At 40.9% G+C, this 16,279-nt stretch overlaps 1 protein-coding gene across 7 annotated transcripts in view; it reads right to left on the bottom strand.

Annotated features, from left to right (window-relative positions):
• pard3bb (par-3 family cell polarity regulator beta b) overlaps positions 1-16,279 on the bottom strand; it is a 185,001-nt gene that overhangs the window by 63,725 nt on the left and 104,997 nt on the right. For all 7 annotated transcript variants that reach the window (XM_041057217.1, XM_041057219.1, XM_041057218.1 and 4 more), the window contains exons 19-22: positions 14,907-15,122; positions 12,072-12,297; positions 3,022-3,132; positions 2,142-2,519 (exon numbers count right to left, since the gene is read on the bottom strand). In XM_041057217.1, coding sequence (XP_040913151.1) covers positions 2,142-2,519; positions 3,022-3,132; positions 12,072-12,297; positions 14,907-15,122 — 931 coding nt within the window. The remainder of the gene's footprint in view (positions 1-2,141; positions 2,520-3,021; positions 3,133-12,071; positions 12,298-14,906; positions 15,123-16,279) is intronic.

Raw genomic sequence — 16,279 nt, 5'->3', positions numbered from 1 at the left:
CAGCCTATCTAAATCTTTTATTTATTCAGTCTGCATACACACACACACACACACAGCTATGCGTGCACACATAACTTTGTACATTTGTGAGCAGTATGCTGTTGGTGTTTCTATCACTGCCTTACTCTCACTGTGTGTTTGTATGTGTGTATGTTTGTGTGTGTGTGTGTGTGTGTGTGTGTGTGTGTGTGTGTGTGTAAATCGGTGTGCCTCATTGCTTTGCTGAGGTGCTGATGGAATGGGGTCCGTAGAGATTTTGTTTATCTCCATCTCCCACATGCACACCACAGCTCTTGCCCCCCCTTGACGCACAGCACAGTAAGACAGAGTCACGAACACACAGACACCGCTGACACACCACCTTCTTTTTTTAGGCCCCATCGATTACTGTCAGCCAATAGCTGGACTTCCTTCTGTCTGCATCATCGGGTTTCAGGAAGTGATGATAAATGAACAGCACTATCTGCCAGGACTGCTGTGGCCATGGATATAGGTTTCCAAAATCAAGACATTTTACAATTTGTTTTAAGGAAGGAAAGAAATGGGAACATTTAGCAAGTAAAGATTGGATAAATTAAACTAAGCAGCCCCAAATTACCACCTGAGATCAAGTACATGTTCTATAAAAGGCCACTCTGGATCCATGAGAATCATTTATCTAGTTAATTATAAGATTGTTAGATAAATATTCTTCTTACTGGCTTTGGATGTGTGTGTAAACCTAAAGAAATGTTTTAAAAGGTAAAAATTCACAACAGCATACAACATACTGATAATTAAAGAGTGGAATCAAGTTCAGACAGCTTTGTTGTGACACGCCTTTGCTTAACAAGAACAGCCATTTAACCCTTAACTTTAGTTTTAGGCACCGTGTTACCATCCCTGATTTTGGATTATCTAAAACTAAACAATGGTTTGAAGTTTGCTTGATTCCATCCCCTTGTGCACATATTTTTTTTTTAACAATTTACTTTTAATAATAATCTTAAAGAAGTCTACCCTAAAAGTCAAGGTTAAAGGAGTCAGGACTTTGCATAATTAGACACCATTATGCATGGAAGAAGCAACACGAGAAAGACAAGGAGGCGGAAAACATCACGACGAAGCCTGCAACTGTCCATCAAACAGGTTTACTTCCTCGGTCGAAGACAGGTACAGAAATAAGGTGGATGGATGTGTGTGTGTGTATGTGTGTGTGTACTGGTAGATATATTCAAAGGTAAGTGAGCTGTGACTGACATAATAAAGGTAAGGAGTAAGGAGAAAGGATTGTTGAGCTGAGTCCTGCAGTGATTGTTTTTTATTTTACTCTGAAACACACAACACACACACACACACACACACACACACACAATATCTATGGTAGTGGGCATCTGAGCGCACATGCTCATGCTGAAGCTCAAAGCAAGCACAAACAATTCAAACTTTTCTTTTTGTCTGTCTGTCTCGATCTCTCTTTTGCTCTCAAAGAAACAAACACAGACACAGACACAGACACACACACACACACACACACACACACACACACACACACACACACACACACACACACACACACACACACACACACACACACACAAACTGGCCTGTGGCAGAAACACTTGATTTAGACAGGAGCAGGTGAGAGAGGTAGAGAGAAATATGAAGCATCAGCAAGATAATACTGCGCTGTAAAAGTGAAGAGGGAGGGTAGAGGGAGGGAAAAAGAAAGTATATTTAAAAGGAGGAACGGCGGTGGGATATTTGTCAGTTTGCTGGGCATATTCTGTGCTTCACAGCCAGTTTCTGACACCTGACTGGCAGCATACATTGCCTCTACACCTGCCGTTGTGGTAGGTGAGCCCACACAGTGCCAACCCCTTTATCCTTTGATGCTGAACCTGACTGAGAACCCAGCGGCTCACCTGGGAGCCTGGCTTCAGGAGGGGGCCGGGTTAATCAGCAGGTTTCAAAAAGTTAAAAAATATATATACATTTTAAGATCTTTCATATGATAAGACTGAATTAAAGAAAAAAATAAAAGAAAATCAAACTAATTCTGCCACTGTGTCAAAGTACAGAACCAAATATTTTATTTTTATACCACCGTAAAAAGAGACGTCACAGTAACTTTTAAATCCAGAAAGGTCATGGTGCCTTACCTGTCATTGGCAGTGGCAGAAGCAGGAGGCGATGTGGTTCCAGCTCCCCTTGGTTTATTGACCTTGGCATAGAGCCTATCAATGTGGTCATCATCAGGGATGGCTCCAGGGTCGTTAGCATGATTTCCATGCCCTGGAAAGGCAGAAGGGGTCTGGGGGGAAGTGGTGTGACCATGGGTGTGCTGCACTGTACTGTAGGGAGGTGACTGAGACAGTGGCTGTGGCACTGAACTCATATCTCGGTCCCTGAAGGATTGTATTCGGGCATAGTTGGGGTCTGTGTCATCATCCTCAACATCTGGATATGTGGACCCACCACCTCCACCCTGCTGGTCCCTGGACCGGTTCTCTCGCAGCTCAGGATGCCCTGCCTCAATTCTGACAGACAGATGGAGAGCTAGTTAAGACATTTACCTCACTGAAATAGAGACTGAGTAAAAGGGAAGAACATTAATGTAGCACTTAAGCATATACTATGTGTGCTTTTGCATGTTTATGCTTATGTGACTGTGTCACAGATGACTGAGAGAGGACAAGGGTGACCAAAGAGGGAAAATGGTTAATAAATCACTCTGAAGGGCACCATGAGCAAAGGGCTCAGGAATGACAATCATGGAGTGGAGAAGGATAGAAGGAATGGAGAGAATGGAAATAATGAAATGAAATACAAGGAGGAGAACGGCAGAGATGTTAATGAAGCAATTTCAGTGGGTTCAGTGAGAATAAGTGAACAATCATCTGCGATCGAAGAAGAAAACAAAATCTGGCCACAGAATTTTCCTCAATGAGAAAAGACACAAAGACGTACTCTGAATATACAAAGAATTTGAGTCTGAGAACACAAAAAGTAATTATCATCTCATCTCAGAAAACTCCTCACCTTTCCCTCTCCTCTTTCATCCTCTCAAGCTCATGATCGCTCAGAATGTCTGACTTCTGTCGCTGCAGAGCTGCTTTCGCTTCCTTCTTCTCCTCTTTTTTCTTCCCGAATCTGGACAAGAGAAAAACAATGAGACAGACAGAAAGACAGAGAGATGGACAAAAGGGAAACAAAAAAGGGAGAGAAAAGGGGAGAAACATATCATATTGTAAAAACTCTGTACGCAGATTTCAACATAATGTGATACTGAGGAACACACGCCACATTAACACTGTCCTTACAACGCACACATATATAGGGATATTATAGATCATGCACATGCAAACACAGTTCTAAGAACAAACAAAGCCACACAGTGTTATTTAGTGTCAGCTCAGTATCAACACCGGTACCAACACATGCCAGTTAACACACAAGTAAAGGTAAACCAAACTCAACCTCTTGCTGTAACTTAAAAAATTGCATGACACTGCTACATGCCACTTCCAGCTGTTTGGTGACCTTTGAAACTGGTAGTGGTAGATAGCCATTGTTGTCAGCAGCTACCATAGCTAAACACAACACTTTAGCCTGCACTCCTGCTGCTGCTGCTGAGTTTTGCTAGCCCTGCAGTTAATGCTACAGTAAAGTCCCATTTACACTGAAATATTCCCCAAACTTTATTTCTACCCTTTTCCCCCCTCATTTCCCTCTTCTTGTTACTCTTCCCTCTTTTTTTACACACCCCATCCACTATGTAGTGAGAAGGATATGGTTAATTGAGACAGTCAAACCTGCTAAATAGTTAATACCTGCAGCCTGAAAACCGTGACCTTATAACACGCCTTATGTTTTATTTATCCAGCGAATGTATCAATGTTATATCCTTTCATCTACACTTCTGCTTCCCATTGTTGCTGACATTTCTAAAGCCACTATACCTGTTTGTGTGTTATTTAAAACAACATTTATGGTCATTCTGAAGTTTGTTGCTCTAGCACGTGCATGTCTGTGCATTGGTTATAATAAATGGTGTGGTATGTGCACTGAGCTAATAAGTTTGACTGAAATGCTTAATGTGGGCTGGTAAAGAAGCCTATTTACCACCCATAGGGTGGAACTCAATGGGCAATGAAAGGCTACAACCGTGTGTGTGCATTAACAGCATGCGTGTGTGTTTGCCTCACAGGGGACAAGCTTTGCTCTAATTACTGCTACCCCCAGTGCTAGAGGCTTACCCTTTCCTTCAACTCTCTCCCATACTCTCACTTACCCCTCTTTCACCTCTATTTCCTCTTACCTTTTCCTCCTCTTTTACATCAGCTTTCTGTTCTTTCATTACCCCTCATTTCTTTCTGTCCATAGATCACCTCGCCTCCACCCCATCATCTCCCCGTCTCGTATGACGTTTTGCTCCTTTCTCCTCGCTATGAAACACTTCTCTCACTGCACTTAACCTCTGAGCCATCCCCTCGTCTCCTCTCTTCTATGCCGTCATCCCCGCCATCCCTCTCTTGCCGCACAGTGAAGACTGATCATAATAAACAAGAAACAATCTGTAACTACGGAAGATTTACCTACATTTAGCGACAAAGTGGAAGGGGAAAGAACAGCGAGGGAGATATGAATGGGGGAGAGAAATGTAAATGGATAAGTCGACACCGACACTGCTCATTATCCATACGTGCAACAGAAATAAAACTGCATTGAATGGACCGGATTTAGAATTACATGACATTTTACTGGTATACTAATCATGAGTGTAATCAGTTTTGTTGTATACTGTACAACAATTTAAAAAAAAATGTTGTGTGTTTTTGTGTGCATGTGACCTTTTGTGAGTGAGGGAGGAAAAACTGAAACATGAGGCATGAGACAAAGACAAAAAAGAGACAAATCTTTCTCCTGCTTCTGCTGTCAGGCTGAACACAGAGAGCATCTAAGGCATCTGAGTGTATTTGTCTTAGCACTTGCATGCACAAGTAAAGACATCAAAATAAATAAATAAATAAATAAAGGGAAACGACTTGTCTCACGATGAAGATGATGCAGCATCTTAATGAATTAATAAATTAAAGCTACTAAAAGGTGGGAAGTAGAAAGTTTTGCTTGAAATGGAAGAAGTGAATTTGAAAACTGTAACTTAAACAGCACATCACACACACATGCACGCACAGGCAGAACATCCCGAACACGTTTTGAAGTTACCACCTTATTGTTTGAGCATCGTTTCACAAGGAATGTCAGATAAGAACAGCTGATTATCAGCCACATTACCTCGTGTTCTGTCATTAGTGGGAACAGAATGATGACTCATGAATATTCAAGACCTAACGCCGCAATCTGTATGAAAAGTGTATGCCTCACTCATTTGCATGTGAGAAAGATCTAATTACAAATATATGCACAGGTCTCTTTAAACTTCCATCTGGGTAGGAAAAGGTAGGATGAAAACGAAAAAAAAAACATTCAACAAGTCTGATGTCAAGGAAAAAAAGTTTTGCTAAGCTATTAAAGTTTCGAGAAAACACTATGTACCATCATAAAATCTGTTGTGCATTGTACATCCACATTACTTCTTACTGATGAAAACACAAGTCATTATAAGGCTACAAAAGAGAATGATTAAACAGTCCCCACTCTTTTCCCAGCTAATCTCCTTGAATATATTTGGAAATATCAGCTTCATTAAACAGAGGAACCAGCAGCAGGTACAGCAGAACACTCCATCAGTGTCGACACTGTCCATATTCCAAGTCTTTCAAAGACTTCACAGCATATGCCATCGTCGCAGATGGCCAGAAAGACTGCTTGAGCCTGGCTGCTGTGTCATTTTGGGTTTAGTTTTCCAAAGATGTGTGCAGGTTAAAGTTGCTAAAATAGTTTTTTTTTGCCTAAATTGTTTGCATTACATTTTTCTCAGTGTGGTTAATGCTCCAAAAATTAACAACATTTTGGATGTTTTGCTGACTATCCAGCCTATAATGTGACACCTAGCCTTAACCAAAAATCAAGCCTACATCTATTCTGACCTAACACTGGCCAGAACATTAGCTGGTATAACATCATTAGATCTAAAACTAAAACTGGTTTGAACATACTGTACATTCACATACACACAGACACGCTATTTGGAACGATGAGCAGTGAGCAGAGGGGCTGTTCCACACTTATGCTTCTGAATAGTCCAATGGGTGAAAACCCACTGACAGATGAGTAGAAAACGAGTGCAAACATCTGTGACTCTCACTTCACCTATTCTTTCTATTCTTCCGCTGTTCTCTCACCCCGTCCCTCTGCCACTCCTCAGACACGCCTTCCTTTGCTATCATTGGCTAATGGATCCCTGAGGGGATGGGTGATTGACAGGTTTGCTACGATTACGAGCACACGCACGCACGCACACACACACACACACACACAGACAAATATATATAAGCAGACAAACAGTGTGTAGGGAAGCACACATTCAGGGGTGAGCATGCACAGACACACACACACACACAGATGACTGGCAGGCATGACAACAATCAGTGACACACCAATGACTTCCTGTCATGATGTTTGATTGGCAGCTGGTGGGTCCTTCCCCCCCTTTCAAGCATGTGCTCACTAATTATGAAACAATGACAGACAATGTCTGGCCAGAAGACAGGGTTTTTTTTTCCCAGCATAAGGAACCTGAAGCGGCCTCCTTGAACAACTTTGCCTTCCCTTTACTCAAACCTGGCCATGTTGTGTATGTATATATGCTAGCTAATCAAAAGAGATCTAAAATATAAAGGATACTTATCTGAATATGGTATTTGATTTTGTGACATCCCCCACATTTTTACAATGCTCCATAATGTAACATAGTGTTTCCACAAAGTTGTACTGCTGTCTTCCTGAATGCCTTTTGTAAAAATCAACACAAACAAACAAACAAAAAATAACAAAAAAAGCATATGGATCTATTTTTTGAGCAGATTTGTATAAAACTCTATCACAGAAGTTATTTATGGTCTCATTCTGATTGAGACAGACGAAGAATAAGATACCCTAACCCTTTTAATTCCAAACTAAATTAAAATATGGCAAACAAACCAAAAATCCTTTTCAGAAAAACCCACAATGCCTCTTTGCCTGTAACAAACCTAAAGACTTCTTGTGTGAGCAGTAATCCAAACACATTTCCACATACACATTTTCCATCCCATCCGACAACAGTGAAACACATTCATACTATTTGCAGATGATTTTGATTTAATAAAGAGCTCCGCCAATCAGAAAGTCTCCCGCAAATGATAGGGACCGCAGCAACAAAGTAAGTCCATTTTCCACCATCAGCCCTTTCATCTATGCACCACGCGCATACATTCAAACACACACAGGGATACAGTGTGAACAGGCTTAGGCTAATAGGCCTACCATGGAGCTCAACCATAATAGACTCCACAATGGAGCTAGTCAGTCCTAATGGGCCCCACCGTTGAGATGGGCTAATAGTCCCAACGATGGAGCACTTTAAGTCTAACAGAGGTAGTGCATTATGACCAGCTAGAGAGAGGGAGAGAGAAGAAAGAAGGGAAAAAAGGGAGGTAAATATGGGGGAGAGTGTAATTATAGGCATCAATAAGAGGAAAAGAAAGGGAACAGGCTTAATGTTCAAAGAGAAGGATGGTGCTCTAATTCTAACCTTAAGTTTTTGTGTTTTTCTTTTTTTATACTCCTACAGTTTTTGGTTTGTGGCTGCATTCTCCAATTATGTTGCTCTTTGAGGTTTAAGTTTTGCTAAGGTAAACATACCTTGTAAATAAAATTTGCTTATGAAAATAGATTATTCAGCTGACGGAAAACATATATGCACATGGACGCAATGTATAAACGCACACACATATACACGTACACACACATAACAGAGCAGGGGGGTAGATGGAGGTGAGTACTGCAGTGCATGATTACAACCAAACAGGCAACGATGCATCTATTATCATAGATTCTCATAAATTCACACCACTTTAAATCTGAAAATGAACAGCATGCACACATGCAACACACAGCCGCAGTCACATAAACATGATGCACTGGCAACAACAGTGCCTGTTCCTCTCTGGTTCTGGTAGACCTTGTTCTAGCCCAGTCTCACCTAATAGATTACCATATTCTCATTTGGACAGTCTCTGTCCCACCCTCTCTTTTTCACAGCCAGACACAGACACAGACACAGACACAGACACAGACACAGACACAGACACAGACACACACACACACACACACACACACACACACACACACACACACACACACACACACGCGCACACACACACACACACACACACACACACACACACACAGATGACAGAACAGCTCGAGAACCATACTCCCAATCCATGGTGATTATGTTTGCAGACCATTAAGTGATGGTTGTAGGTATGTATGTGTGTGTGCAATGTGAATGGTCAGTCAGGGGCTGAGGGTTACACAATTTGTTTGAATATCAGGCATAACTGTTTGAGCAAGAAAAAGAAGAGACACAGAGATCAGAGAGGAGCAAAGGGCCAATCTGGAGAGAATACACACACACACACACACACACAGTGTCTGAGGAAGATTCACAGCAACCACGTGCCAACTATATGACAACCATCTGACTGTGTGACCAATCGTGTTTTATCACCACATGAATATTCATAATGGTAGGATGGTTATCACCGTGCAGTCGCGCGTGCACGCACGCAAACACACAAGCAGATGATTGGCATATCTGATTGGCAGGTGGCAGCAGTTCAGATGACAGAGCCAGCTGTCCACTTTAAAGGGCGTTTACAACAAACATTCACAGTCTGACTTTAATTCCTGGGTTAACAGTGTGAATGAAACATTACTGTAATTACATAAAGCCTGTCTACACTTTTACACCCTCTCTTCATTAAAGTGAAGAACTAAAGTGTAGCCCAGCCTTTTAGGCAGTTACAGTTTAATTTGGGAAAAAACAGAGAGCAGAGTTCCTCTAAAAGAGAGAAATATACTGTGGAAACATTACAACAACAGTACCAGTATTTGTATTTGCAGCAGGTGCATAGTAAGAAACATATTAGTTGCTAAAGAGATCTTCTGTGTCTTTTGTGTGAACCAACATGTGATAAACATTAACGTTTGCAATGTAAAACCAGATACCTTAGAGAAAGGTTGAGTATCCCATGCCACCCCGTCCTCCGGACCATTAGGACAATCAAAGCTGGCCTTAGATGAATGTGACAAATCAGCAGCTCGGCTTAGATTGAACTGTGCTGAATAGCACCAATTTGCCTTCTCAGTCTAACACCATTACATGCAATCAAATGCAGATAGGGAGCTGGAGCTGGAGGGAGCAGATAGAGGGAAAAGATGGAAATGATGAAAAGATTAGAGGGGGGGTGCTGGTGAGGGCAGGGGTGTGGTTTTGGGGGTGAGGGGGTTGAGGGAGAGAGGTTATAGAAATATGACTGGAAAGAGGGGAAGAGGAAAAGGTTGAGATTATCACTGGGCTCTAATCAAGATCCTCTTATAGTGATGAGAGATGGGGTGTAGAAGAAAGGTCTAAATATATCCTTGGGTGTATTAGATGGTTTCTTAGGGCACTTAAGGCAAGAAGTGGTGGGGGAATTGGTGGTTAGATGAAAGGATGGATGGAGAGATAGGAGCATCCAGATAAGACTTGGTTCGATCAAGCCAGAGAATTCTTGGGTGTGCTGCGTAGGCTGTAAGTGGAGAGGTGGAAGAAAGATGAATGTATACACAGAAAGAAGGGATCTGGTGCAACCTTCCCTGAACTACAAGGCTCTTAAAACACTGAGTTGTGTTAGTGATCCATGATTTTTTTTTTTTTTTTACCTTTTTTTTGAAAATTTAAACAGTAGGGTAAAATGTCTTAGAGACATTTTGAATTTCTTATAAGATAAGATAATTCTTTTCATAAAAGAATTTGCACAATATCTGTTTCACAGTATCATATACAAAGGAGTGAAGGAGTTGTGGTTTTGTGACCATTAAATATGACTTTGAAATTGACACTGAAATTGACCTACAGGTTGGAAATTATATTATTTTTAGAACATTAACAGCTTTGTCTGCATTTACCTCAGTATTTGAATCATACACTGCCGGTATCAACACCACCTCCACCCTCCACCTCAGTACTCAAAGCTTCTATTGCATCTGCTGCTGCAGCCCGGCTTAGCTCTCTCCCTCCTGTGCTGCGAACAGGCAGCAGTGGCTTGTATGTATAAATAGGCTGTAGAAATAAGCTGTACTTTCTGTTGAGTCGCATATTCATTATCCTGTTTCTTATTAATTTCCTTTCAAGGTTGTTTAGAGGTCCTTATTACATGAATAATATAAATAAGATAAAGGGATGGATATGGAATTTAATTTAATGGATGTATTTTTGCGTCTTTTTGGGTGAAATGACCTTTTATCAAGTTTGAACTACCAGGGATTTTCTTCCATGTTGCAAGGTCTATCTTTGCTTTGAGACTTGAAGAATCACTTTATAAAACTAAATATTGTTTCATTTTTTTCTGTACAACTCAAAGTTGCATCTTGTGTGATGATTGGTTGGTTGAAATGCCTGAAGGGCTGACACCTCAGGAGGAACTGGCAAAGATGGAGGCAGGCAGGTCTGACATTAAACTAACACTACAAAAAAAAAAGAAAAAAAAAAAGGTTCACATCACATTGCTCCATCTCGTAATACGTTAAATTTTCTTTGTGCATAAAACTGAGTTGACACACTTATCATCAGGCTTCGGCACAAAGAGCCATTTACACACTCAACTGCCTGACAAAGGCAGCATTTTAACATCATAAAAGGAACATTTCTACTCACCATAGGAACATTTCTTACCAATGAGCAAGGGAAAGCACAAAGTTGAGAGGGAGGGAAGCAAGGTGGAAAAAAAGGCGAAGAGAAAGGTGGACACATTCAAAGAGAGAGCACTGAACCTATTCAATTAGGTAACATTAGCGAATATTAGTCTAATTGCCTAATGTTTCACTTTAAATAACACGCAATTCTGAGATATAATCACCATGATAAAATGTGACTTTGAAATCTGGAAGTGTTTTTCTGTGTTCTGGTTCAGACAGACTGCTTTTGTAAGTGCGTTTTCAAAGACTGTGGCTTTATTTTTTTTAGCTCAAATTGCAAGCAAGCGTTTTTCTTAAGATCTATATCTATGTAATGATCATGTGAATTCCCATTTCAGAAACAACCACAGCAAATAAAAAAAAAAACAAAAAACTTAATATTAGGTAGGTGCTATGGTAGAAAGTACAAATTGTTCATTGAAACACTTTGCCCCATTCACAGTGTGTGTGTGTGTATCTATGCCCCGTTCACACTGGAAGATAGAGTGTTAAAGTTAATCACATGAAATAGTTCTGACAGATAATTTTCAGGACCTCTTAAGGAAATTGGGGCACCTCTCTTACAGTGCTCTTTGTGTGCCTGTGAGCATGTGATAGTGTTTCATGAGGGGAAAAAGACCAGTGTTAATGTTTCAGGGATATTTTTCTTATGAATACATGAGGTGTGTGGAGACTGTGCTAGTTTGTGTATCTGATTTTCTGACACTGAACAAAGACGGGATTTATGTTGTACATACACAGTTGTTACACCTCATGTTAAGGAGGGGTCATCTAACCAGTGGGTTAACCTGTTAATGATCAGTCTCAAAATGTATTGCTGTAGGAAGATGGTAAGTTTATAGAGAAAATACTATTTGTGAGACTCTAAATGTGAAAACATAAAGGAAGCAGATGACTCTGAATGCATATGATACCAAACACACATTTCTGTTTATCACAGGAACTGGAGTCATTTCTTACAAATGTCTGAAACACACACTAACTTTGTAAGACATCACATGTCTGACAGAAGTGACTTTATCAGGCAGCACAGGTGCTGTATTGATCATTCTACAAATACATGCACACACACACAGTTTACATACAAATACACACACACAAAGGCATATGACTTCAAATACAAGTTATTTAAATAATCACCTTCGCCTCCTTCTCTTTCTCACACACACACAGTTACTCACCTCAGAAGGCCAAATCCTAGTTTTTTGCTCTTCTTCTCTGTCTCTTCAGGCTCCTCTGCTTTCTTTTTCTCTTTCTCTTTTCCCTTCCCCTTGTTCTTTTCTTTCTTCGTTTTTGCTTTCTTTTTCTTGTCTTTTTTGCCTTTCTCCTCTATCTGATCCCCCGCTCCCTGGCGGGATGAACTACTTGCAGGGGTGTCGCGGCCTGAACTCAGCTCAGAGCCATCATCTAGATGGAATGAAAAGAAGAGGAGAGAGATGAGGGTTTGAATAAGTGGGGGCAGAGCAATGTTTCAAAGAGAAATAAAAGTAGTAGTGAAAGAAAAGAACGTCAGTGGGTTATGTCCACTTCCATCATTTTGTTAGATCTAAACCAATAAATCCAGAGTCTCATAATGATCATGTACCTATCCAGAAATGAACAGTCTACATACACACAGGCTCATGATGCTTCACTTTCTCTACTCCCCATCTCCACAGCAGATTTATTAATTTTACAGTGAATTAATTAAGTCTTAGAAATAAGAAAGCAAAAAGTGTTCAAAGCGTAAACTGTGATGCCTCATTATTTCCTCGACAGACTGGAGCTCTGGTCTTGAATAACAATGATCACACACACACGTTTGCATAGCTATCCTTGTTAGTACATTACACCAACTTCCATTCACTGTGTATAGTCTAACCTAACCATAGCTATTACTAATTCATGCCTAACCCTAAAATTAACCTGACCAAAATTCACACCTTACCCCTAACCTTAACCAGGAAATCAGAAATGACATTACGCCTCATTAAGACAAGCTTTGGTCCCCCATGAGGACTACTAATCCCAACAAGGTCGGTGTTTATAGCGGAATAGGTCCCAAAGAGGTAACGAAAATCTGTACACAGACGTACACACACACCCACGCATACACACACACACACACACACACACACACACACACACACACACACACACACACACACACAAACACACACAAACACACACACACACCACCTGTCAGATTTTATAAGATAACCAAACCTAATTGGTTACTTCAATTGAGATTTTACTTTGTGTGGGTATTCACTTCACCCTTAATTACAAAGACTGTCTCCTGACAGGATAGAAATTTAATTGTGTTTGTATGTGTGTGTGTGTGTGTGTGTGTTGTAAAAACTGAACATGACCACAGTGGCCACAGCTGTGATCTCTATTAGACTTTTGTTTGAGCTGTGTATATACATCCTATGAGAGGGTTTTAAACTCTTCAGCAGTGGATACTGCTGGATTCTGTGAATTATTCAGTGGATTATCTGTGAAATATCTATCTACAAATATTTTATTGTTTTATTTTCTTCCTCTTACCGATAGGTTTGTTCATAAAATCTGAACAGCAAAGTCAGGAAAACTCTGTGTCTGATTTGCCACAGTTTGTTCTGACCAACATAAACATTTGGATAATCGGGACTGAAAGAACGTTAGAAACTTATCACTGCCATGTCACGTTACATAAAACCAATCATTAATAAATTAATTATCATTAATTCCTTTACTATACCAAACTTCAACATTTTAAAAACACAATGAAAAGTATTTAATATATTAAATACGGTACCTTGTACTTACTAAAGTCAGCTGTGTTTAGCTTAGTAGCTATTTCATGAGATAGAACAACAAAAAAGAAAGAGACACAAATGAAACAGAGGTAAGGTAACAAAGCATGCGAGGAAAGACAGAAAGCGAATGACAGAAACAACTAATCACTACTATAATCCATTCCAGCTGACATTAGACATCAAAGCCAGTGACTCAGAGCCTGTGTTGAATGTTCCTCTTGACAACTGAATTCACTGGAAACTGTGAGGCACTGTGATATTAGCAGGATCCCACACAACACATCAGCTACATATAAACCCTGATTAAATATCACTCGTGCACTTATACTGTCAAAATCTTCACAGTGTTTGCCCTCCTAATCACCAGTGGTCTGTAGGTAAAACAGGTAATCCACCTCTCAAAAACCGACAGACGATAATTGATGAGCATTTACATTTGACACAGAAGTGAAGATATACGAATTAAGATGAAAAAAGTGAAAGAGTGAAAGAAAGAGAGAGAGAGATCTTCAGTGTGCACTTCAGAGAACTGTTATCTGTCAGTTAACGGCAGCTCTCAAAGTGTTGAACATTTAGAAAGATGGTGACAGATGTGGCCGCTGCGTGTGTGTGGTGTTGACATGCCCTATTAGTCCTATCCTGTGTGAGAGTAGTGATCTGAAACAGCCCAACTCATTACTCTGGTGGTGACTGATAAGAGTTTGCTGCTAATAATACAGCTGGGAATTGAACCCCCCCCCCTCCCCAGTGAAACAAACCAAGCAGCCACCATTTAGCTCCTGAATAAATATTTAAAGCGGAACATTCTGTGTTGAGTTGGGCTTTTGAATTGTGTTATATGTGTCGATGATCGGAGGCATGATGTACTTATCGGCAAGGCCTTGTCTAACTTTGCCGGAGAAAGTGTAATAGGGGAACACGTTGCATATGGACGTAAGCCATGACATTTTGAAAATGGTAGCATGTGGAGCTTAGAGGGAAGGAAAACAGCATGTGAAATGCATGAACATGCTGTTAGGATTGTGCTGTCACACTAAGCACTCCTTAAGCAGCAAAGTCAAAGCTTTTATGGACATTTCTCTGAAAATGCACAACATACTTATAAGATTCAGGGTGATTCAGTTTTGAACTTTAGTCTTTACTATACTATTTGGTTTGTGTAGCAATTTCTGTTCATGAAAGCGCCAGAACAGCACACAGTCGTACAACACGTGCGATCCCTTTCATCTCTCTTACCATCATCATCTTCAGGTGGTCCATCATAGGATTTATCAATAGCTGCTCTGAAGCTCTCGTTGCAGCCTCTTCCCCTGACCATATTTGGGCGAGGACGGTGGAATGGGAGGAGTTCATTTTTTCTGCTGACCTCCGACATGGCCGTCTGGAGACTCTCCAACGAACTGGACTTCTTCAAGCCAAGGGTAGGACCAAGTTCTACAGGACTTGATGGAGCTGAGGTGGAGACATATACACAATAGTTTAATTATAACTCTTCGTAAATGGGTACGGATGTGTTGCATCAGAAATACTGGTACAATAAGAACAGACGAAGAACCTGAAAAGGATGTATATGGTAGAAGATGGCCATTTTTTTCAAGTATGATCAGGCTATTAAATTGGTTTATCCCTCCTGTGCTTTGCTGTGATTGGGTTAAAAAGCCTGTGGAGACACAGTCTGGGAGCCAGAAAGACCACGACATGGCTGAACTCTAGAGAGCAGAGCCAAGGGACAAAAAAAAAAAAGACAGTGATGCAGTTAACTATGCTGTTGTTGAGTTTGTGATGGATGTGAAGTCTGCTTCTCAGTTGCTGGTCCTCCATCCATCATCACAAGTATACTGTGAGAGATATTACTGAGGGAGGGAGGGATGCAGCAGAAAGGATGATGAAGAGGAGAGCGATGTATGAGAGGACAGACCAATGGTGGAAGTATCCACGGGAGAGTGAGGTAGGGATCAGAGATGCTGTGAAGCTTCAAAATTTCCAGTGTATATAATTTGCAATAAATAAAAACAAGCAAGACATCCCTGTATGTTCTGCATTTAAGCAGACTACCTAACAACTGTTGCTATACTGCTGCTCCAACTCTGACTGCTTAATTTGGACTGAGGTCAGCGTTGAGCTCCATTGTGCTGAGGGCTGCTGATTGTAAAGCAAAAGAGAGAAAGAAGGTAATGTGTGCTTCCAAGTTGGTTTGTCACTGTGTGCCACCTAAAACAGGGAGGACACTGATGGCGGGCAAGATGGGGTGAAAACGGACAGGAGGAATGACAACACGGGGAAAGCAAATTAAGTTTCCTCCAGGGAATGCCACGGTGGCCGAGAGGAAGACAGAGAAAAATGGGAAGGAGGGAGGAAGGGTGGGCTCGCTGCCAGCTCAAAATACTGGTAATCCTTACACACACACACACACACACACACACACACACACACACACACACACACACACACACACACACACACACACACACACACACACACACACACACACACATTTTGGATTCCTTGCTGGCTCTGGCTTGTCGATATGATGCCACTATGATTCATGATAGCTAAACCTGCATCACTTTAGCTAATGATTCCCTATACACACATGACTGCTCTTTGCG

This window comes from Toxotes jaculatrix, chromosome 15, assembly GCF_017976425.1.
Source record: "Toxotes jaculatrix isolate fToxJac2 chromosome 15, fToxJac2.pri, whole genome shotgun sequence".
Lineage (NCBI taxonomy): Eukaryota > Metazoa > Chordata > Actinopteri > Toxotidae > Toxotes > Toxotes jaculatrix.
The sequence above is the reverse complement of the archived record's forward strand: the minus strand, read 5'-3'. Positions and strand labels throughout refer to the sequence as shown.